We start from the raw sequence: 26,405 nt of genomic DNA, 5'->3' as shown, positions 1-26,405 counted from the left end.
AATAAATTTAGTTTAATCCTTTATCCAAGAGTAAGCAAAACAAGTTTGCACCTGAAGTATCTTCAGGACTGAGGCAACTCGTGGTAAAGGTGGACCAAGCTCTCATCACTCCTTGTCTTAGTATCTCCCATAATGTAAAGCACATCTCCTTGCAGACATGTATAATGCTATGCAATAAGGGAAGGGCCACTACCCAGACTGGTTTCGACCTTTATTGAGGTCTCATCAGTGGGTGTCAGACACAGAGGTGGTGACACTAAGGTGGAAGCAATGGAGACGTATACATGTATAATGCTATGCATTATACATGGGTGCAAGGAGATGTGCTTTGCATTATGGGAGATACTAAGACAAGAAGTGATGAGAGCTTGGTCCACCTTGACCACGAGTTGCTTCAGTCCTGAAGATACTTCAGGTGCAAACGTTGTTTGCTTACACTTGGATAAAGGATTAAACTAAATTTATTATATTATCAAGAATATAATTTCTTGGCATCTTTAATTTGTCGTAAAAGACTGTTAGCCATAATTAAGTTCTTGAATTCACAGCTGGACTCTGAATGAATGAAAGCTGAAATATTTGCTTATTCTATAGGTTCTTTGTTGAGAATGCAGAGGAAATTTTCAATGTTCCTACCAATTTCCATTGTTTTGGTCTTTTTATTTTTGCTGCAGCGTATTCAATTTAGTCAGAGAATCCTGGAGAATTGTGCTAGATATGGTTAGGGGTGCACCATCATCTGCATTAAGCAAAGGGCTAAGTTTGATATATCTAATTCTGTTATCAAGTTTAATGCCACTTTTTTTCACAATCCATATCCATAGATAATGACTAAGAGTGGAAATAGTGTGCACTCACCTGATTTTACACTCAGTGGACAAAACATTAGACATAGTGGTGATGGGAAGTTGGCACTAGCATTCCCCCATGAAGAGGGATGCCAGTTGTTCAGGACTTCCAAACAAAGGAATAAACCAAGAATATAATTGTCGAAAGTTTTTTCCCCACTTGGTTAGACTATAATAAATTTAGTTTAATCCTTTATCCAAGTGTAAGCAAATGAAGTTTGCCCCTGAAGTATCTTCAGGACTGAGGCAACTCGTGGTAAATATCGCAATCAATGAACACTAGTAAATGTGGCGATCTCAGCTACTTTGATTGTGGATGTATTATTGGCATAAGACAGATAGGTCATTCTATTGCCCAAATGGTAAGAACCCTGGAATTCTCAAGAGCAATTATATCAAGGTTCTACCACGAGTATACCATCACATCAGAGAGAATAAATATATTAAAAGAAATTATTTAATATTGCAGTTATTATGAACCATCTTTGGCATGTTACATCTGTGTACTAATTTAGTATCATTCAACATGATTGTATGGCTAGTGTCAGAAATTCCATGTTCTGCTAGATCATATTGGTTGCATTTCTTGGAGGCAATGTAGATTAAAGTGCACGTATTTCATCACACCTATCCTGAACCATTTTCAGTGTGTCATAGTTGAAATTAAAAAAAAATCAAACAACAATGAAGGTACATGGAGAATTGAATCTTTCCTTGCATGCAGTCATGAGACAACTAGTTAAACTATACTATTAGGATCAAATGCAGTGCGTCTATATATGTGTGCTAGTGAGAATAAATATATTAAAAAGAAATATATTTAAAGCCATATAGTTTCGATAATAATTTTTCAGAGTTTTGGGATAGAAAATTCATTACTAAGGTTGAGATTAGAGCAATGTAGAAAGATTTCAGCACTATTTAAAGAGATGTTTGTATTTATGGGATCTGTGTAATAATTTAATATTCCAGAGCATCCTGTGACTATGCTAGATGTATACAGAGATATATACAGAGACGATTGTCTGAAATAGATAACTTGTAGTTTCATGGAACTGAACATACTCCAGGTAGCAGTAAAGCTGAAATTTTATCTTTTGGAGACTACTATTAGTAATTCTATGCTCTGCTACAACTAAGAGAAGTTTTATCAACTCTATGATACTATCTCCAAAAGATAAAATTCCAGCTCTATTGCTTACCTGGAGTATATTCAGTTCCATGAAACTGCCAGTTATCCACTTCAGACAAAGGACAATCTTCTCTGTATGTATCTCTTAAAAATATGAGAGATGCATTCAGTGCCTCTAAGATGGAGTTTCTATGTGAGTCATCTCTTTTAATAGAGGTTGGAGAAAAATGGGTGATAATCTTCTCTTTTGTTTGGGAGTTATAATCATTGAGAGTACCATTTCTTTGACAAACTGGAGAGCCCATCATGATACCTTCATTTCATTGATAAAGCTTTTCATTCTAGCTAAAATATCTAGACTTTTTTTTTTTTTTTTTTTTTTGAGATATTAAGAAACAAATTTCACAAACCTACATTCAGGACAATCTGAAAATTCTGCTCTATATAAGAAACTCTACATCTCAACAATGGATTAAATAACCTAAAATGGCATTATCCTACTTCCTGCAAGCTTCTCTGCCATAGTAAATCATTCTAATTAAAGATGAACTTAATGTTCTGGCTAGAGGCCACATTTTTCTATTGTGCCAAAAACAATTTCCTCAATTTGATATCATGCACAATACTGAAAGTAACATATCACATTTATTATATGATGATAGAAATAAATTGTTTTGAAGTTACTAAAATTGTTCACAATTCTAAATTTCTACCACATTCTACATTGAATGTGTACATTATTCTGCAGAGATCCAACCAAAATCAGTTCAACAAATGTAACTTCTTACTGAATATTTTTTTGCTTGATAGTGATACAGTTCAAAAATTCTGAACCTATCATGCAAGGATACCAAAATTTCATGGACTTCCTAAGTTGCATAAACTAGGATAACTTTTGAGGCACATCACAGTTAGCATAAGTTTATATATATATATATATATATATATATATATATATATTTTTTTTTTTTTTTTTTTTTACATTTACAGTTTACATTTTGCGCACTTTGCAAATCCCATATGCAAAATTTCTTTCACATCTCTCTCTTACTGGCTATAATTTCTCTTATATCAATAACTATGGAAAGCCCATCAAATATTAAATATCTGAGACTCGATCCCATAGATTTACTAGTAAGCTTTGACAGAACTTTTTACTTTTCTTCTAGCTGATGCCCTACAATTTTTATCATCAAAGTTTACATTGGATATTTGACTTTTTTCAAGCTCATCATGAATTCTGGATATTTTGGATGAAATGAAAATTGACAAATTTAAGGTATCATAATGGGCTCTCCTTGCTAACTTCTCACAGGAATGAATGGAAAAAAAAATTTCCATGTTTAATCCAAAACCTTCCCTGTGGATTCATTATTATTATTATCATTACATCACACCTCCATTATATGGATGATGTTTCTACTATGTAAGATGAAATCGATTTACAGAATGAGGTAAGGCTGTTTTCAAGAAGCTGTCATCAGGGGGGGAAAAAAAACTTTATATTTTTACTTATTAGTTTTTAAGTTCTAAATTTTTAAACTTATAATATTTATCATTTTACAAGTTTTAATATTAAATTTTAAGATTTAATGGACCTCCATCTTACTATTCTACTTATATGCATTCACTCATCACTATCTACAATCTCTACTTCAAGTTTGAAAGATCATAATTTTCAAAAATACAACAAAGGCAGCAAATAATTATATATGATCATTTCATTAATTTTTTTCAATTTAAAAAAGGCTATAGTCAAAAGGCACATCTGATCCAAAGGTGCCTTCCCCATAAAAATAAAATCTTAACTTATCTCTATATCAAAGATTACAAAATGAGCAACATGAATCACAGGTTCAGAGATGATATAAAATCACTCCATAAAACCATACAAAACAACTCTGCCACCTTCATATACTTCTATAAGCAAAACAGCGTATTATATCATCATAATGCTAAATATGGATATAGACCTTGGGATCTGTTCTTGTCTCATTTTAAATCTATTATCTCTTTTGATGTCTATTCAGCCTTATCTTTCCAGTTGGTTTATATACTGCTTGGAGAGGTCGATGGACACTCCAATGGGCAAGGTGAACTATGCCATGTAAGTCATGTGATTGTATAGAGTATAAATTGAAGGAATATGATGATGCTGCCAAATCAGTGCAACTTGTCTGGGTAAAATTGTTGCAAGAAGGAAAATGACAGAGTTTGAAAGAGGCATTGTTATTGGATGCCATATTGCAGGCCTATCTGTTTGGCAAACTGTTGACAAATCTGGCTTACCCAGGTCAACAATCAGCAATGCCATAGTGAGATGGAAGTATAGGAGTCAACTGCAAGTACTACCTGCAGTGGACAACCTACCACACATGACTGTAAGGTGCTATGAAAGATTATAAAAACCTCCATTTTTCAGCCAACACATTGATTACAGAATTCTAGGCATTGACTGGAACATGAATCTCCACAAACACATTTAGAACCTAGGCTCATAATATGGGTTTCCAAGATAAGACTTTGCAGTCCCATGTTACCCCAACCAATATACAACATTGTCTTCAGTGGTGCAAAGAGCAGTACAGTGGGATTGGGAAGCTTGGAAAGCTGTGTTATGGAGCAACGAATCATGCTACACCATTGTTTCTCAACCTGTGGTCCATGATAATGGGACAGGTGGTCCGCAGGCAGACAAATTAATTAAATAATTTTTTTTTAATTATCCAAACAAATTAAAATTGAATAAGTAAGTAAAAATTATTGAAATCAAATGTAAACTTAAAAAACCAACAAATAACAGAATGTTCACAGGTGGAAGCAATAAAACTATATTGTTATTCACTTCATCTCTCTTTTATTATTTGTCATTCTGCCGGTAGATTTAGCGGCAGAATGACGAATAATAAAAGAGGGGTGAAGTGAAAACAATATAGTTTTATTGCTTCCGCTTTCCCTTGCTGTTTTGTCAGATTTGATGTGAACATGTGTTATCCACATTTCAACCAATTGCTTGTTATTTATTGATTTTTATTATCGAAAGTTTTCCTCCTTCAACCAACGCTCAGTATATCTTCAGAAGTGCTAAGTGATACTTGGACAAAGTGTGTCGTGAGTTAACTCGCCATATTTATATATTTTTATATTTTTTGGGAATGTTTTTTAATAATGGAAAAGTGGCTTAGAACTAGGACTTTGAAAAGAAGGGCAAACGAAACAGGTGATACTAACCCTAATTGTGATACATGTGTTGTAATGGCGAGTAAATCTGATACTATTAAAGTAGAAGAAACAAGCAGTTGAAAGGAAAAAAATACAGTAGGAAATATAACAGTTCATATTTGGAATTCGGGTTTACTTGGTGTGGAGATGAAAGTGAACAGAAACCTCAATGTGTTTTGCGTTATGAAGCGTTGTCGAATGAGTGCATGAAACCTGTGAAACTCCGACATTTAGAAACTATACAACATTGTGATGTGAAAAATAAGCAAATTGAAAAAAAAAAAAAAAAAGCCAATTTCAGCGACGCTTAGTGACATTAAATCATGGGAAAGATGTAGTTTTGGCCATGGGTTCGATTAATAGCAAGGCACTGGAAGCATCTATCTCTTAAGTTTGCGCATAGTGAAAACCGGGAAGCCTCATTCTATCGGGGAAAATTTACTACTTCCAGCTATAAGAGATGTCGTAAAAACCTATGTTTGGCAACAAGTTACTAAAAGATGTTGATTTGACTCCTCTTTCAATGATACTGTAGGTCACAGAATTAATGATATGGCAGGGCACATAGAATCTCAGTTAATCAAAAGAGTTAAGAAGAGCCCTTATTATGCAATACAAGTAGACGAGACTACTGATTTTATGGATGATGTGCAGTTAATATGCTACGTAAGATATGTGCATGATAACAACATTCATGACGATATTCTGTTTTGTACAACTTTGTCATCCTGAACAACTGGAGAAGAAATATTTCACACACTCAATAATTACATAATACACAAAGGGATCCAGTAGGAAAAATGCATGGGCTTCTGTTCAGATGGAACTCGCACCCTTACAGGCAGGCATAGTTGGGAGTTGTTTCTATGGTGAAAGAAGTGGCTCCGGATGTGAATCGGGTATATTGTTTCACACACAGGGAAAGGTTGGCCTCCAAAGGTATGCCACCAGAATTTAAAACTGTACTATACAACGTTGTAAAGCTAGTCAATTTTTAAGGCTCGACTGCTAAATAACAGGTTATTTTCAGTATTGTGCAATGAAATTGACAGTGAATATATAAAACTTCTGCTTCATTCTGAAATTCGGTGGATTTCCATCAAAGTATGAACAAGCTTATTTCAATTAAAGCACAAAGTTTTACTGTTTGTAAATGAATCTAATTCTAATTTTGCATCACTCCTTGTTGACAAAGCATGGTTTTCAACACTATCCTATTTTTCAGACATTTTTTTCGAAATTAAATGAACTAAATCTCTCCATTCAGGGAAATTCTTTAACTGTTCTTGATGCCTACAAATAAAAAAATAAAGGCATTCGAGTAAAAAAAAAAAAAAAACTGGTGGTATGCATTAGTTATGTAAAAGACAGATAGTTTGCACCTTTTCCAACATTGGAATCCTTTTTAACAGAAAATGATCTTTTTGTTGATTCTGAATTTCTGGAAAGGGTTTGTGACCACCTCAAAACTCTGAAACAGAATTTTGCAATATATTTTCTGAGCAACTTTTATAAGAAATTTCTGCGAGTTCGAGATCTATTTAAGGCTTATAGTCATGAGAACAACCTTTCATTATCAAAAAAAGAACAGTTAATTGAGTTTTCAAATCACATGGGCTTTAAATGCAATTCTGTGATCTTGGTTTGGCTCGATTCTGGGCCTCACCTTCAGTGAGAAGTGAATTTTCCGAATTATCTGAAGAACTGAAAATTGTAATGCGGTTTTCACCAACCTATCTTTGTAAGAAAGGATTTTCATCGCTCCTTCAATTAAAACAAAATACAGAAATCGTCTTTGTGTGTGTGTGCTGATCTTTAACTGAAGTTGACCAATATTGAACCAGATGTCCAGCAATTCTGCAAAGGCCGAGAAGCTGAACCATCTCATTAAAAGTAAGTAGTAACATAATTATATCATATTATTTATTTGGAATAAAGTTTCTGATTATTCTCTTTACTGGTTTTGGAATTAATCCATTTACAAAATCAGGGATAAAACGACAGTTACACAAAGTGACATCACAGTGAGGCTCAGCTCTGCTCTGCTGGCGAGGAGGATAGCTACACGCGTCCCGTTTAGCAATGTTCTGTATCTCATATGGTCGCTTGCAAGAATATGCAGTTGAGCACACTGAATCAGTCGCATGCAGACAACAACATCCGTATGGTCATAGATTGTATAGAAACACACATCACAACGTAACGAATACAAGCAGCACACAGGAGGGATATCAATAAAACCATCACACGATTAATGAATCTGCCAGATTTACGATAACCCCATTGTGCCTCTGGATAAAACAGGATGGATATAATTAAAACCACCATCATAACATGATTAGTACAAATCACATGCGTACGGTATATATGCCATACGGTCGCTGGTAGGAAAATGCGCCCGACCACGTGTATGGTAATTTGCGACTGAAACCTTTGTTTGGACTGCTTATAGATATCGAGAATGACTTCGCATAATAGGAAGTCTTAACTTTTTTTTGCTGGTTATCGAAAACTCGCCAGGGAGAAAAGGCGAGTCGTATCGGCCAGAAGTGTGCATGTGTGGACGGGTGGACATTAATGGATTTGGGATGTTCTGAGTCAAATTTTTGGGTATATGCAGGGGATGGTTTGGAGGAGACAAGAGATGTTATCCATGATGGAATTCATGGATGTCAAGTTCATATTCAATATTATGATGAATGGAGTAAGATAAGAGCAACATTTTCCACTCGTCTCACAATGCACTCAGCGAATGGAACGGTTTACATGTTGCAGGTCGAATCAGAGAGTGCGTGAAGATAAAAGTTGTTGTAGGGGTAGCTTCATGAGTATGGGCAGATGAATGGGGATAACAAATAAAATATAAAAGTTGATGTGGGTAGATGAATGGGGATTAAAGATAAACATCATTGTGGGCAGATGAATGAAGGTTTCAGCGGGACAGCACTGACATTCTCCATTCATTTGCCCATGGCACCAACGGTGCTAAAAATCTTGTTGTGGGGTGAGCTTAATGAGTGTGGGCAGATGAATGGGAATACATATAAAATATAAAAGTTACTGTGGGCAGATGAATCGGTGTGTGTGGGAGGGCGACATACCCATTCAATTGCCCACAGCAAATCAGACACTGATACCTCATCATCATCATATTCTTGCCATGTTCCCTCAAGGGGTATACAGGATATGATAGTGCTACATGAAAATTTATATCATTACTATCTACAATTTTCCTCCAAATGAGTCTGTTACTTGTCAAGAACTCCAACATTATCAGATCTTAGGTCTGAGGCACTTTGTACCATATCAATCCACCTATATCTTGGTCTTCCTCTGGGTCGTTTTCCAGTCAACCTGGCAGAGAACACTTGTTTTGCTAATCTTTCCTTGCCCGTTCTGTTTAATTTCCCATACCACCTGAGATTAGCTCTGCTAACACATTCCTGGATGCTGACAATGTCAAGTTCTTTCCTAATATCCTCGTTTTTAATATGATATTGCCATTGATGCCATCTATTCACACCTCTAATCTTTCTCAGGCCTCTCACATCTGCGGTCTCTAGTCTTTGGTCAAGTGTTTTACTTCTGACCCAGCTCTCGGATACATAAGTTAAAACTGGTTTGAATGCTGTCTTGTATACAGCTGATTTAGTGTTCTGACTAATTTCTCTCTTATTCCATATGAATTTATTCAAATGACTTCCTACTATACCAGCTTTGTTGATTCTGTTGTCTATTTCCATATTTAACTTACTATCTTCACTAAAAATCGTGCCTAAGTAGCTGAAATGTTTTACTTGTTCCACAGGTTTTCCATTCACAACACAGTTGATGTTTTCAACTATTCTGCCTATTTTCATTGTGTTGTTATTGCTGACCTTCATACCATATCTATTACAACAGTTATTCAATTTAGTCAGGGAATCTTGCAAACTTGTAGCGGATTTATTTAGAAGTATAACATCATCCGCATAAAGCTGACATTAATATCTCCAATTTTGATATCATGTTTAATACAACTTTCCTTCATAATGTTATCCATATAGATAATGAATAACAGAAGTGATAATGTACATCCTTAATAAAAATTAAAACTTTGTTCAGTGATGATACACTTTTAATTGTTTACTTCATACTTAATTATGTTTCCATATGTATTTGTAAATGTTTATGTATATATATAAAATGTTGTATATGTAGATGTATGTAACTATGTAAAATGTATATGTTGGTAACCCCCACATATATTTAAAAAAAAAAAAAATGTGTCACCATGTCAAGAGGCTGCTGTTGTAATTAAATGGTTTGTGGACATGAAACATATCACTGGCCTACAAAGAACCCTGATCTCGACCCTATTGATAATCTGTGGGATGAACTGGAGTGTGGACAAGGTCAAGGGATGTCTATTCCACAATTATCCATAGAAGTGTTTTAGGCATTTCACAACATAGTTGGGAGTGCATAACCCCAACTATGAAATTTGGAGACGGCTACGTGATGGTGTGGTCTGTTTTGGCTCCAATCTCTGAACATTGAATTCAGAGAAGTATCTGAACATTCTGGACAAAGCAATGTTTCCTACCTTGTGGCATTTCTACAGAACTGACCATTGTCTCTTTCACCAAGACAATGCACCATGTCAAGAGGTTGCTCTTGTAACTGAATGGTTTGTGCACATGAACCACACATGACTGTCCTACAAAGAGCCCTGATCTCAACCCTATTGATAATCTGTGAGATGAACTGGAGTATGGGTAAGGTCAAGGGATGTCTATTCCACAACAGTCCAGAATCTCATTACATGCCTACAGGAAGAACGGTCCAAAATCCCAATCGATCGCTATGGTGTGTGTGTGCGCTTGTAGAAAGTATATTCCATAGAATTGCTGCAGTCATCACAGCGAAAGTCTTATTTAGGAGGGAGCAATGGCTGTTCTTCATACTATGGTGTCCTTTGACTTCTTTCCAAGCAGTGCATTTTATTAATTGTTTAGGATATCTAGTGTTGGTCATTCGGTTTGCATGTTCTATCCAATTTTGTTTATTTTTTTAGTTTTTCTTATATTGATTTTATTTCTAGTTCTTTTAAAATATCTTCATTCTTTTTTGCTCTAACAATGTGCATTTTTTGATTCTCTTCATGAATCTCAATTCACATGTTTTTATTCTTTCTTTTGTGGTTACACAGTGGTCAGTATTCATAGTGAAGAATTTCTGGTGACAACACGTGTTACAATATGTTAAAGATTCCAAACAATTTTATAAACTAGGTTTTAATCCCTTTTTTTCTCCAAGTGAAGCAAACAGACAAATACGTCAAGTTTGGGCCTGAACGTAGTTCAAGTCTGAGGCAACTTGTAGTAAAGGTGGAGTAAGATCTGATCACTTTCCTTAGTATTTCCCCCTAATGCAAAGCACATCCCCTTGTGGAGATGTATGATGCTATGCACTAAAGGCAAGGGCCACTACCCAGACCAGTTTCAACCTTTATTGAGGTCTCATCAGTGGGAGCCAGACCCATATATGCCAAGGTTGAAGTGATGCAGAGGTTATAGATTTTACTTAAACAAGTTGCCACAAGGTGCTTTGACCTTATTAAATACAAATCTCCGGATGAGAGTAAGATGTAGAAAGTTTTTTAACTTGGGTATACTATGTTAAAGATACCAAGCAATTTTATAAGTTGGGTTTTAATTCCTTTTTTCTCAAGTGAAGCAAACAGACAAATAAGTCAAGTTTGCGCCTGAATGTAGTTCAAATCTGATGCAACTCATAGTAAAGGAGCACAAACTTGACTTATTTGTCTGTTTGCTTCACATGGGAAAAAAAGATTAAAACCTAGCTTATAAAATTAATATAAGCTTATTAATATAAATGGGTATACTATGTTAAAGATATTAATTAGTATCTTTAACATAGTATACCCAAATTAAAAAACTTTCTACGTGTTAGAATAATTACTTTACTTAACATTAAGCAAGTAACAATCGACATTTTGACCTCTGTATTGAAGAGGTCATCATCAGGAAAACATACATACACACACACACACACATATATATATACAAGATACAAGCTTAACAATACTGGAGTGCTGGAAAGTGAAAGACTTCTCTGGAGGAAAACTGTTGATAGCAGATTAGTAATAATGTAAATTTAATCATGTAGTGCCACCTCAGTATCCTGTACACGCCTTGGGATAAATACATCGGGTATTGATGATAATGATGGTCTGATTTTGCCTCACTTATATTATACTGGTTGCCCTTTTGCCTTTTTGTTGTACTGCTCATGGGCTTAAAGCTATTCCATTTAAGTAGCATCTACAACATTTTATTTTTTTGCAGCTCCTGCTTAATGCTGATACTCATCCACCTATTTGATTTATCCACTTGATGACAAGTATACGGTTTGTTTTTGTTCCTTCAAACATCCCTTCAATATCTCCTTGATACTGCCAACATCTTTCTCTTGGAGATTTTTATGCCATGGTACTGCTTGGCATTGCTTCAGGAACTTGGCATAATCATCTACATTGAAGTTTTGAGCATACCCCTTCTTAACTGAAAATTCCACGTTTGGAAAAAACCTTCCCAATCAATACTGAACAATGAATTTTTCTAATCAGAGGCAATGTGGCTACTGATAAATCTTCTTATGCTATTGCCAAATTATCATTTTCAAATCCCCAAAGTCTCCCTTATCACATGCTGTTTCAGACAATTATCTCCTGGTAGCTGTATAATTTCCATTTGATTCCCTATGTGTGATCTTTCTTCATTTTATCTGTCCCTGAAGTTGCCTGATGTATTTCCTCCCCATTCTTCTTTGCGGTCCCTTGTATACAGTAGCAAGTAACTATATATTTTGTACTTAGCCTCTTTTTCATATGATGCCTCAAATGCCTTTCTGTCACAATGAAATGCTGTTAGGTCAAGTTTCAATAATGCATATAACTTCTGGCCAAGAATAGCAAATACTAATAATTTGTTTTAATATTCATCTTTTCAAATGTCCTTATTCCAATATATATATATATATATTCAAGTGGTATCGTCGCTAATCAAAATCTCTTTAGTCCAAACCCTCCAGTAATCCGAACTGTGGTTTGAAAGAAAAAAAAGTTTTATTTATTATGTATTATTATTTTGTGTACCATTATTTTGCCTCCAAACTGTACTCCATTGTTGCAACCAATGAATCAGAACATAATACAATCCATTAAATTAAAAGATTGTAAAGACCTACTTTTAAATGTAATTTCCCAAAATTATGACCTTACCACATCAATAAAAAATATAAATTGAAGGGTGTAGCATTCTCAGTTGCTGCTGCTGCTTGGGAAGCCTTGAACCTGAAGCAATTCGAGCGTCATTGAAAAAACTGTGGCCTTTTAGAATTTACCAAGATAACTATGGTGATATACAAAAAGAGGAAATTCAAAATGTGCATAATTTAGTTAAAAATATAAATCCAGATGTTGATATTTCACAAACAAATGTTAAGGAAGGAATTACAGGTAGAATCAAAAATGAATTCGAAATCAAATTAGATGCTGAAATTATAAATATGACGATGCAGAATGAATTAGAAGATGATGATGATGATAATAAAAACTCTAAGAAAAAAAAAAGTACAACATGGAGAGGCAGTTTGCAGTTTTAACGTGTGCGTAGAATGGGCTAAGCAGAATGATACGCCATTCCACAAAATTTTATTGCTAATGCAGCTCCGAGAAGAAGCATTCGAAAATAGTTTAGCTTCCAAGAAGAAAAAGAAAATCAGTGACATTTTTACAGAGAAATAAAAAACCCATTAAATTAAAAGATCGTAAAGACCTACTTTTAAATGTAATTTCCCAAAATTATGACCTTACCACATCAATAAAAAATATAAATTTGAAGGATGTAGCATTCTCAGTTGCTGCTGCTTGGGAAGCCTTGAACCTGAAGCAATTCGAGCGTCATGGAAAAATCTTTTCCATTACTTTGTGTGTTATTTTGTGAAACTTTTTGTTTTGTGTTGTGTACAAGAAAGTGATATTTTTTACACAAATTGAACTATGCAATTTTATTAAATCAGAATCCTCAAAAATATATATATATACAAACAAATTTTTTTACTAAAATAAACTTGTATTATTTTTTAAGTTTTACATTACAGTACAGTAGCTTTTTTCCTATCAGTTACTTCATTTATTTACAAATTAAATTGATGTACCATTAGAATCTGATTATTTTTGTCTTAAACGCTAGTTATTGTTGTCTCTTGGGGGAAAATTTGCTAATCCGAACGATCACAGTTTTTATTAGTTCGGATTAGCGAGATACTACTGTATATTATTTTGCATAAGTTTGACAGTCCTCAGCATTCACCTGAATTCCACACTCAATTTACATAATGTATTGCAACATTGTTTAAAACCTCAACCCTTTTAACTACCTCAAGCTTTTTTTTTGAAAGAATATAAACTTCAATTGCAACAAGCAACAACCATAATACGTATAATAGTGGACAGCAATTATTTTTATTAAATACATTAATACACATCAACAAGAGCTGAGGTGTAGTCATATTATTATCATTTACCTTCCACTAAATTTACTAACCTTTGTATGTGTGGCCAACCTAGATATATAAATGTTGCTGAATATATCTAATAATGCCCTTCAAAAAAAAAAAAACTGAAATTTACAATCCTACATGAAGCAAAAAAGCAGTGAACTCTAGTGACAAAAAAAAAATATATATATATATATAATGCAGGAACAGTCAGCCAAGAATTATTTCCTAAACACACACACCTGATAAAGTCCAATCAATTTTAAACACAAAACTATTGAAGTCTCCAATGAACTCTCTCTCTCTCGATATTAGAAATGTGAGCAGAGAGCTTATATGTAAATGAATAACTAACTACACATGTGTAGTTAACCAATTATAAATTGACTTTTCATTTCAAGTGTAACTTTTCAGTTATATATATGAAATACTTAATTTAAATTTATTTGTAATTTAAATTTTTACATTTATATTTTTAATTTTTTTTTATGAGATTCCCATCCACAAAAAAGTGGTAATATAAACCTATAGTACAGGGTGTTCGGGATAAATTTGACAGTTTCGTAAGGAAAAAGAAAATCTTCTTTGTATCTATTAAATTTAATGAATTGACAAAAAAACATTACAGGCAGAGTTAATTACAATACTATCAACAAGATTTACTCAAAATAACCACCATTAGCATCGATCACAGCTTCAATTCTGCTTCGGAACCTCGAACAAGCTGATGCTACAGTCTCCCTGGGAAGGGCCGCAAAAACTGTTTTAATTTTATCCATTAACTGGGCTTTTGTATTACTGGAAGTGCGATTGGTGTCTTTTTCAACTGCGCCCCATACAAAATAATCCATGGGGTTAAGGTCTGGGGAGTTTGGAGGCCAAACATTTGGACTGGTGAAGTCGTAGAAATTTTCAGACAACCATTTTTGACTTTTCCCAGAGGTGTGGCAAGGGGCCGAATCCTGCTGCCATACATAAGGCCTACCATTGGCTACCCTTGTTATCCAGGGCTTGACTACAGTTAGCAACTCCACGAACAAAGCCCGAATTCCAATGCCAGGGTTCTTCAACACCTGTTCCTGCAGATCTGCGAGGAATTCTGCTGTACGAACGCAATCAGATCGTCTGCTAGGGATCTTTCTTCTTGCTACATCCTCGTAGTCACCATTGCAAGTCTCTAGTTCATGCCTGATTGTTTTTACTGTATTCAGGGAGCATTGGGCAGCAGTCGTAATATCCTTATTTTGATGGCGGGCACGAATCATCATGATACAAGTTATTCTCTTCCATGATTCAGGTGGGTTCCAGCTATCCATCCTTTCTGACATCTTGTATATGAATGAAGAAGGGTCCAAACTTAAATGAAGAGAAGTGTGTGTTAATACATGTAACTTACGGAAAAATATAATTAATTATAAATATGTCAAATTTATCCCGAACACCCTGTATATTAGTACCATGGGTGAGGTAAGGGGTTTCATTTTTATACAATCCAGGGATTCTGGTCTAGAGATCAAACATTAACCATTTTCAAGCCATTCAAGGCCTTCAAAATAAGCAAGGTGGTGGCCTCATACAGATAAATGAAATTCATTTCTACTTAAAAACTTTCACAAATCCATACCCATAGTAGGATTTGAACTCTGAGCCTTTGGAAGCAGGAATTCTAACTGCTAGGCCAACCAGTAATCACAATTTCAGGAATGACTGTGCATAAAACTTCAAGGAATTGAAAATAAAGTTTGTTAATTGTGAAATGATGATTCTCACGAATTTTTCCATTCACTTTTTTCCAAAATCATTTGTCGCCACACTCGGACAGCAACTGCACTCTTCATTATGAACATTGTTGCACACTTATTTAAACAAAGAGCACCACTGCCTAACTTTACTGTAACTGTTGCAACAGTTGTCGGTGAATTTCTGCAGAACTATTGTTTTCTGCCAACAAAAACCATATCACACCACAAACCTTGCAACTGGTGGGAGTTTTTATCACAGCACTCATTGTATTCATATGTTCATAGATGGCAAAAAACAATAATGGAATGAAAGTAAAATAGTCAACAGCTAGCTAGCTTATGAGCACCTTATGAGTCACTATTCTACCACGCATGTGCGATCCCCTCTTTCATATCATTTGGCAGTAAATTCTGAATGGACCTTACTTTCTGGACATGCCTCATATTTCGAATATTTCCATTATCTAAGATTTATAATAAAATATGTGGAATTTTCTCAATCATAGTGAAGGTTTTAAAACTTTTTATTATTTGTAAAATGTATAATTCATTATTTATAAAAAAGCTTAATTCATTATTTATTTGCAAAAAAAAGTATTATTTATTAAATCATATTCTAGTTTGCACATCTGTGAATAAACTATTAAATCTTGATCATCGATTTCGCCTTATGTAAAAATAGGCTCTGAAGTATTATATTATCAGATTTCTATATTGAAATCTAAGCACAAAAGTAAGATCTTAGATATATGTAATTTGCTGCGATTTCACTATATATTCTCAAAAATTCTATCTTAACTCCAACAATAAGTAAATTGAGTCTTCATCCCTCTATATCAAAAAAACGAAAACCATTTTAATAATATTAATACATTTGGAAAAAATATAAATTTGAATGTTACTTCAACAACAGAAACATACATTAAAATCTGAAAACACAAACAAATCACATCTTATCTAATTTTTGGACCAAAAATTAGACCAGCTAAAAAAAGAACATATTTCTTAACTGCACTTCTCTTGAAAGAAACAGTTTCTTTATTTCTTTGGTGGAAACAGTTCTTCTGAAAACCACTTTATCATGGAAACAACTGCATATTTCCTATTCTTAGAGATACAAAAAAGTTCAGACTTGACAAAATCTTCAAATTTGAACACTGTCTACTATTCCTCCTTTAATGGCTTAAAATAAATAAAAACACACGTGTTACTTCTTTCCACTTTCTTTTACAAGATTCACAACCATTTTTTCTTCCTGTATGCAGGAATCACAAGGAAAAATAATTGAACACTCAAAAATCAATTTGCTGGATCCTCCGAAACAGCTGTTAAATCATTACTGACCAAGTTCCAAAGTACCTATAAATTTCCACAACTGTTATTCCAGTCATTCTTGTAATACAACACTAAATAACTTTGGAGGTCAATCCAATTTATGTAAATGGACTTATGGATGGTTCTCTGGAACACCATCTATCCATAAATCAAGGACTGCCTGTACTGAAAATAAATACTGAACTTTACAATGCAAAAGTATACACAGCTGATTAGGCTTTACCATTCTATATATCGAGTGGGTCTCTCTTTATAAGTCTTTTGACTCCATGGAGTGCCGATATAAATAATAATAAAGACACATTACTTAAAATAAATGGGGAATTGTTTGTTAATCATTATGCCAGTTTTTGAATAAATAATCAAAATTTTATTATTTTCCATAAAAATTAAGTATTATTAAACTAGACATAATGTAAATTACTTTTTTCTTTTTCTTTTCAATTTTGACTTACCTGTACTCGAGAATAAGGTTCAATAATCCGACACAAATTCTGCTCTAACATGTTGTCATATACAGTACCTAAATGTGCTTTTATTATAGGGTCTTCATCAAGTTCATTCCTATATTGTACACAGGCCTAAAATAGATATTTTTATGAGCTTTCTTTGTTATATCTGAATGATAAAAATTTGTATTTTCTGGCATATTAATAATTATATTTAGTCTTATTGCTATGATTCATATAAATAAACATTTTGAATACCAATATCTGAAAACTGATACTGCTGTATAAGCCTAACAGTATAATTTTGAATAGTGATGAGGATTGCTGTAAGATTGACTTTAAATTGTTAAGCAATATGATATGGAACAAGGGCTAACATCACCAGGTGGATTTGTTCATATAAATTATTATGGCAGAAACTTCAATATACATAGGCATACCCAGTGCTTTTTTTCTGGCGATACGCAGTACTGCCAGAAATTTACCGCAGTACCGGCACCTTTTTCTTAAGTTTTTAAAATTTTGCGATTTATTGACAGCAAAATGTATTATTAATATTCTGGTAGATGGTACTATGTTCAAAAATTGAATTTTCAGTTTTAATTACTCATAAGTTGTTACCCTGATTTCCTGTTTCATAGGTTGGTACGCAACCGGAAAGAGGAAGTTGTGTTCACTTCCGATTGCTTCCAATATCAGTTTATCAGTTCAACATTCACTCTGCAACAGGCAGGTGTCTAAGTGAATTTTTAATTAAAATCAGTGCAATCATTGTTAAAAATGAGTAAAATAAGTAGTTACTTTATGCCAATGATAAAAAAAAAGGAAAGCTGAAGAAGCAGAAATTGTTGAATCTACTTGTGATCCTGTAAAACAGAAAACTAGCACTGAAAATACACTTGGTGAAGAGGATACAAAACCAAGACCGAAGATCCACGTGGTCAAAAGGAAGCAGATTCTGATAATGATTGGCCCGAATGTTGGACACTTTTGCAGAAAAATGACTTCAGCGAGAGAAACAAGTGGCTGTATGTTAAGAATAAAATCTTGGGCTGTAAAGTGTGTCATTTTGTCAGAAGTCTTGATATATGATATGGAACAAGGAGTGGGCAAATGGTAAAATCAGTCATTTTGAAGAATCTCACAAACAATAATTAAGGTCATTAAGAAAAAAGATTCATGCAAAGAAAAGCCGGACGGACTGTCAGGGAAAAGACCACAACCCAGGAAACGGTAAACGAAATTGGAAAAAGGAACACATAATGAAGATTGCAACATGGAATGTGAGAAGCATTGCACACAAAGAAGAACTTGATAAACAACTAAACCAAGAGCTAACATAAAGATATGTATAGTAACAGAAACAAAGAAAAAACAAAAAGGTACAAAAGAAACAAACAACTATATAAAAAAAAAATTAATAGAAAAGAGAAGAGAATTAATCGAAAAGAAGAAAGAGCAAAAGCAGGTAAAATGATTATGGTACATAAATCCCTGAAGAACAATATTGTATATTACAACTATTTGAATGAAAGACTAATAGAAATTAGACTCAAGACATTAAGAGGCCACATAACAATAATTGGTGCATATGCACCAAAAGAGGGAAAAGAAGAAGACAGTAATATATTTTATAAAGAATTACAGAATGCCATAGATAAAACAAACAAAACTGACTATTTACTGCTAGCAGGAGATTTAAATGCCAGAATAGGAAACAAAAAATACAAAACAAATATAAGTAAATTTGGCGAAGATACATGTAATCAAAATGGTCGGAGATTGCGCGATTTTGTCATTTATAATAACGAGAATAATGAATTCAATGTTTAAACACAAGGAAATACATAAATATACTTGGTCAGTCAGAGGATACAAATCAGTAATTGACTACGTTATCACAAATTTTAAATTAGCGGAGTTAATTTTAGACGTAAGAGCATATCGAGGCTTTGAATTAAATTCTGATCATTATATGGTATCAGCAAAAATTCGTTTTAAGCCAAAGTGGCTAAAAACACATAGAACTGAAAATTCTTACCAGCCAAGTTACAAAATTTCTTCATTACAGGATCCTCAAGTTAGACTATAATATCAGAAATGCACAAACTTAAAAACAGAAACCACACATGAATCAAGTGACATAGAAGATGAATGGGAAAATTTGAAACAAATTCTCACAAAAGCAGCAACAGAAACCTTAGGAATAAAGCACAAATGGATTAGAAAAAGAGGACTACAAGACTGGAACAAAGAAATAAAAAATATAATAAAAACCAAAAAGGACAGTTACCAGAAATGGCTAAATTCCAAAACAATAGAAGCAGAAATAGAGTATAAAAGAAATAGTGCAATTGCAAAACGAGAAGTAAGGAAAAAAACAGAGAAAGATGGAACAATTTCGTAACAGAACTAGAAAAGGATTTATTTAAGCCACAACCCAAAACCTATAAAGTAATAAAATACATGAATAAAGAAATAAAGGAAAAGATAAAAATACAAACAATAGATTTAGAAAAATGGGTGACCTATTTCCAAAATCTCTGGACAGATGAGAACAATGAATTAAAATTTTATAAGACAAAGAATGACCTAATAGAAAATATCACTATGTTAGAACTGAAAAATATAATAAAGAAGATGAAAAATAGGAAAACGCCAGGAGAAGACAATATAAATATAGAACTATACAAAAATGCAGGTGAAAAATTTAATGAAAGACTTGAAATTTTTTAATATGGTTTGGATGTCTGGAAAAACCCCAAACTCTTGGAAAAAAGCACTGGTCATCCGAATTTATAAAAAAGGAAATAAAGACAATTGCAATAATTATAGGGGAATTAGCCTGCTGAATACAGGATATAAAATATATGCAGGAATATTAAAAGAGAAACTAAGCAGCATTGTAGAAAACAAATTACTAGAAGAACAAAATGGCTTCCGAAAAGGCCGATCCTGCATAGATCCAATTTTTACTTTAAAATTATTAATAGAAAAGAGAAGAGAATTTCAAGAAGAAACACGTGGCGTTTATTGATTATGAAAAAGCTTTTGACAAAATTAGTAGACAAAAATTGTTTAAAATATTAACCAATTTAAACATACCAAACCAACTTTTACAATCTATTCAAGAAATATATACAGGAAATAAAATAGCAGTTAAATTAGAACACACCTCAGAATGGAAAGATATATCAAGAGGTGTACGACAAGGATGTACCCTCTCACCTCTGCTTTTCAATATATATATAAATGAAATATTAACCATCTGGAAACAGCATAACCCATTTGGTATACAAAAGACCCCCCAAATGAAGATAGATACACTACTATTTGCAGATGATCAAATAGTATTAGCTACATCAGAAGATGACTTACAAATTCATTAAAATCATTAAATGATATCTCAAAGCAATATAATATGACAATATCCAAAGAAAAAACAAAAATAATGGCATTCAAAGGAGAAAACCCAATAAGAAGTAAAATAGAGATAGATAATAAAATACTAGAACAAGTAAACACTTTCAGATACTTGGGATGTGATCTATCATACAAAGAAGAAAAAGACAGACACTAAAATATCAAACTTTGTCAAAGTAAATGGCATAATAAATAATATATTTAAGCTATCCCTGGTACAAAAACACACTAGAATCAGACTATATAATGTCTTGTCAAAACCAACTCTACTATACGGAAGCGAAACATGGACCATGAAAAGGAAAGCTGAAAAACGAATTCAAACAGCAGAAATGAAGTTCCTCAGAAAAACAGCTGGATATACCAAGTGGTTTTTTTGTGGATATATCACAAAACAAATGAAGAAATCTTACAATCCCTAAAAATAAAATCAATTAATTACTACATAAGACAGTATAAACAAAAATGGCTAGAACATTTAAATTGAATGGACAACAGCAGACTACCAAAAATATTATACAGATACAAAATAAGCGGAAGAGGAAGAATCGGAAGATCAAGAAAGAGATGGCATGAGACCGGAACAGACCACATGGCCTATATTCCATGTTAGGAAGAAGAAGAAATAAGATTTACGATCATAAGAAGTGTGCAGCACATAAAACATGCCAACAAAGCGAGGTGACGAGAGTATATCGGAGAATATGTTAAAGGTGTGGAAGTTGCTGTAATAACATCTTCATGGTGAGTACAGACACCTTTTTTTTTTCAGAAAAAAAGCACTGGATATACCTGCAATCTGTCAATTCAAAGGTTATGTCAGTTTATAGTAGAATAACTGAAACTATGCCCACAAAATCTCCTAAAAACTTTACAAATAATGCTGTAAAAAAGTACAGCTGTTTGCAAGGTATTTGTTTTTTCTTATCTCTGGATTTTATGCCCACAAAATCTCCTACAAACTTTACAAATAAGGGTGCTTAAGGGTCAAAGCTGTATAAATGACAGGAGATCTCCACATAGCCTTTAAAGGAATGCGGAGAACCGAGCAGGGCTTCTGACCTAATGTCCAATCTTCACCTTCTCGTGGTGAGGATTGGAAATTGGGTCAGAATGTTCGGTATCTACCTGGGCACTGAACGAACGAGGATGGGCTGGCAATTCGGGATTTAGCCGATCAAATTGTATTCTTATTGTCTTAAACCAATATAGAAAATGATGGTACAACATGACAAAATTTCATGCCGGCTAGGGCGTCACCCAGTTAAACAAGCTGTTTGCCGTTCGCCCAGGGAACCAGGGCGAACAGCGAAAAGTCAGCTACTGGAACAGATCTGAAAGCACACCCCAACTCAACATCACCAGAGTTAAAGATCGGTACTATCAACATAAAAAGCCTGAATGGCAAAGAAATGGAGCTAGCTGAGGAATTAGATAAGTACTAGATCAACATAATAGGGGTGACTGAAACAAAAAAGACAAAAACTGGTGAGATCTTTCTGAGCAATAAATACAAAATGTTATATTCAGGCAATGACAATCAAGGAAAAGAAGGAGTAGCCATATTATTCAGCACAAAATATGAGGCTAATCTAACTGAATGGCAGGCAGTCTGAAGTAGATGTTGTGGGAAAATATCAGAATGAGGAACTGGACAATGAGACTTATTTGTACCTATGGTCCCACAGAAGGTTCTATTAAGGTAGAAGTGGAGGAATTTTTTGATGCTTTAGAAAAAGCAACTGACACAATGAAAAAGGAAAATTTAGTCCTTGTTGGGGATCTAAATAGCAGAGTAGGAAATGATTGTCAGACATACAAAAATATTTGGGGAAAATTTGGAGAAAAGAGCAAAGCTAATAATAATGGCAAATACCTGTTGGATTTCTGCTCAGGGCATGGACTGGTTATTACTAACACAATGTTCCAACATAATAATGTGCACGAATTCACATGAAGAGAAGAGAAGAGGCTAGGAATAAGAAAAGTCTCATTGACTATGTTATTGTTGATAGTGATGTTTTCTCCCTTGTGCAACACACCAGAGAGTGTACAGAGGATTTGAAATTGGAAGCGATAAATATTTAGTCTTGAGCAAGGATAAAATTGAATTTCATATTGAAAAGAATAACATGTAAGAAAGTTTTAAAGCGAATAAAAGATGAACAGCTCTCAGATGTGAACTGTAGACTAAAATAAACAAAGATTATTGAAGAAAAAATGAAAGAGTTTGAGAACAGGAATCAAACCTTGGAGATTCAGTGGCAAGCCTTGAAGAAAACACTGATTGATTCAGCCAGAGAGGCATGTGGTGAGGTTGTCTGCAAGGATAGAAAAATCAGAACCACTTGATGGACACAGGAAGTTAAAGAGGCAGTGAAGGAAAAGAAGAAAACATATCAAAAGTTCCTGGCTAATACATCAGCTTTTGCTCTTAGAGAATACAGAGACAAATGTAAGAAAGCGAAACACTGTGTAAAACTAGCTAAAGAAAAGTCATGGGAGGACTTTGGCAAGAACATAGAAAATAAATATCAAGAAGGTGGTAAGATATTCTGAAGGTTGTTGAAGAAGCTTAGAAATGGAGTTAAGAGTGATGTAAAAGGAGTTAGAGATGATAAAGGTGACATGTAAACAGGAGAAAAAGATATCCTTGAAGTATGAAGTAATTACTTCGAAAAATTGCTAAATGAATCAAGCAGTGGCAGCACAGTGGTAAAAAACACTCAACAGGCATACAGTCAGGAATACATATCCATATTTGAAGTAGAAAAAGCCATCAATGGCTTGAAATGTGGAAAGGCAGCGGGAGTAGATGATATTCGACCAGAAATGCTGAAGTATGGTGGTATAAAGGTCTTACAGTGGCTGCACTGCATAGTTGAGAAAGCCTGGACAGAGGGACGAATTCCCGATGATTGGAGTAGAGCTCTAATAGTACCCATATATAAAAAGGGAAATAAAACTGAATGTGAGAATTACAAAGGTATTTCCCTAGTGAGTGTTCCTGGCAAGATCTATGAAAGTATGCTTGAAAAATGGTTGAGAAGAATTGTGGAACAAAAGCTTGGTGAAGAACAAGCTGGATTCCGGCCAAATCGAGGCTGTCAGAATTAGATCTTCACTTTACGACAAATAGTTGAGAAAGCATGGGAATATAACAAAGATCTGTATTTAAGTTTTGTCAATCTGGAAAAGGCATATGACAAGGTGCCAAGAGAGAAGCTAATCAATACGCTACAATTATATGGTGTCAATGGGGCATTATATCAAGCAATACTTAGTCTTTATTTGAGTTGTAAGTCAGCAGTTAGAATTGAAGGAAATACAGGAAGATGGTTTAATGTTAAATCTGGTGTGAACACAAGGATGTACATTATTCCCTCTGTTATTATCTATATGGATCACATTATGAAGGAAAGTGGTATTAAACATGATATCAGAATTGGAGATGTTAATGTCAGTTCTTTGCTTTATGCAGATGATGTTATACTTCTAAATAAATCTGCTACAAGTTTGCATGATTCCCTGACTAAATTGAATAACTGTTGTAATAGATATGGTATGAAGGTCAGCATTAAAAAAACAAAGGCAATGAAAATAGGTAGAATTATTGAAAATGTCAACGGTGTTGTGAAAGGGGAACCTGTGGAACAAGTAAAACATTTCAGCTACTTAGGCACAATTTTTACTGAAGATGGTAAATTTAATATGGAAATAGACAACAGAATCAACAAATCTGGTATGGTGGGAAGTCAATTGAATAAATTCATATGGAATAAGATTGAAATTAGTCGGAACACTAAATTAGCTGTATACAAGACAGCATTCAAACCAGTTTTAACTTATGGATCTGAGAGCCGGGTCAGAAGTAAAACACTTGACCAAAGGCTAGAGACCGCAGATATGAGAGTCCTGAGAAAGATTAGAGATGTGAACAGATGGCAACAATGGCAATATCATATTAAAAACAGGGATATTAGGAAAGAACTTAACATTGTCAGCATCCAGGAATGCATTAGCAGAGCTAATCTCAGGTGGTATGGTCACTTAAACAAAATGGGCGAGGAAAGATTAGCCAAACAAGTGTTCTCTGCCAGGTTGGTAGGAAAAAGACTCAGAGGAAGACCAAGATATAGGTGGATTGATATGGTACAATGTGCCTTAGACGATAGAAATATAAGATCTGATAATATTGGAGTCTTGACAAGTAACAGAGTGATTGATTTGGAGGAAAATTGTACATAGGAAGTTAGTAATGATGTAAATTTTTCATGTAGTACTATCATAATCCTGTACACCCCCTTGAGGGTACATGTCAGGAATTTGATGATGATGAACTTTACAAATAATGCCGTAAAAAAGTACAGTTGTTTGCAAGGTATTTGTTTTTTCTTGTCTCTGGATGCAGGGCACAATTCAGATTATTCTTTCAATATCAAAGATTCATGATTTCAATCATATTTGATTACTGATCACAAAGTATCAGTGAAGCCTACTTGACAACTATACCAGAATTTAAGCTGTAATTTGGTTTGTAACAAATTCAGTTCTTTTCTGCAAGACAATGTGTCCTTGATTTGGCTGGTGTATTTCAAAGTGTTGTTGTGGAAGCACAGAGAAGTTTAGGACTATATAAAGTATATGTTGAGATCTAACAATCTGAGTATTCAAAAAAAAAAGTTGTCAAATGATAAACTATTAGCTCAATAGGAACAACATGGAGTTAATTGAGAACTCTTCGACTATGAAATTATAATCTTCAAAATGGATTACTGGTCTTCTCTCCTTCGATGTAATGGTGGGGTAGCGACGATATTACTAGGGAATAATGACAGAAGAAGTTGGTTTCCCATTACCTTCCTTGCCCAATAAGCATTTTTATGCTTGTAGATATGTCTCTTCCTTTATATACTGTACCCTACTATGAGAGACAGGTCATTAATCAAACCTATAGTTGGAAGCATCATTCGTTTATACAGAGTTAAGAGATGTTCAATAGTCAAGTAATTCTTTAAGCACAAGAGCCTGATTTCCTGGATGCTGAGGAGGCAATACTAAGTTTATGCTAAGAAAGTATGGAGGTTTTTTTTTTTTTTTTTTAAAAGAAGTTATCCATGAAATATCTCATGTGCAGAGAACTCAACACCTACCAAAAATATGAAAAATTATGAGTAGATGAAAAAAAAAAAGTTTTATAAGAAATAAGAAGGGAATGAAATTTTTTGCAATCAAATTAACATTATCAGAACTCCATACTAGAATGCTATGGAGATCAGAATCATAGAAGTTGATATTCTGGAATTTTTGTTGACATTTTAGCAAGTTTGTCAAATGAGAAAACGAGAAAACAAGCACAGCAGACTGGATGTACAGCCAAACAGAATCATTGATATAGAGAAGGAAAAGTAAATGACACATCAGAGCCTTGTGGAACTCCAGCATTATTTTAACATGCAAAGAGAAATTTTATGAGGTCGTTTAAGGGTCAAAGCAAAATAACTAGTTTTCACGTAATACGGAAAGGAGACCTCCACATCACCTTTCAGGAATGCAGAAACTTGAATGGGACTTCTGACCTAATATCCAGTCCTCACCTTTGCATGGTGCACCCTGTCAGTAGGTAACTACTGCGTACTGAATGAACAAGGATGGGCTGGAAATTTGGGACCTGGACAATCAAATTGTA

At 34.0% G+C, this 26,405-nt stretch overlaps 1 protein-coding gene across 1 annotated transcript in view; it reads right to left on the bottom strand.

The window, feature by feature from the left end:
- The window catches only part of LOC150105429 (26S proteasome non-ATPase regulatory subunit 11-like), a 324,220-nt gene that overhangs the window by 55,198 nt on the left and 242,617 nt on the right, over positions 1-26,405 (bottom strand). The window contains exon 9 of the mRNA XM_090393957.1: positions 17,300-17,425. Within this exon, the coding sequence (XP_090250083.1) occupies positions 17,300-17,425 (126 nt within the window). The remainder of the gene's footprint in view (positions 1-17,299; positions 17,426-26,405) is intronic.

Source organism: Typopeltis vanoorti, chromosome 6, assembly GCF_054136105.1.
Source record: "Typopeltis vanoorti isolate ZY-2024b chromosome 6, IOZ_Tvanoo_1.0, whole genome shotgun sequence".
Lineage (NCBI taxonomy): Eukaryota > Metazoa > Arthropoda > Arachnida > Uropygi > Thelyphonidae > Typopeltis > Typopeltis vanoorti.
The sequence above is the reverse complement of the archived record's forward strand: the minus strand, read 5'-3'. Positions and strand labels throughout refer to the sequence as shown.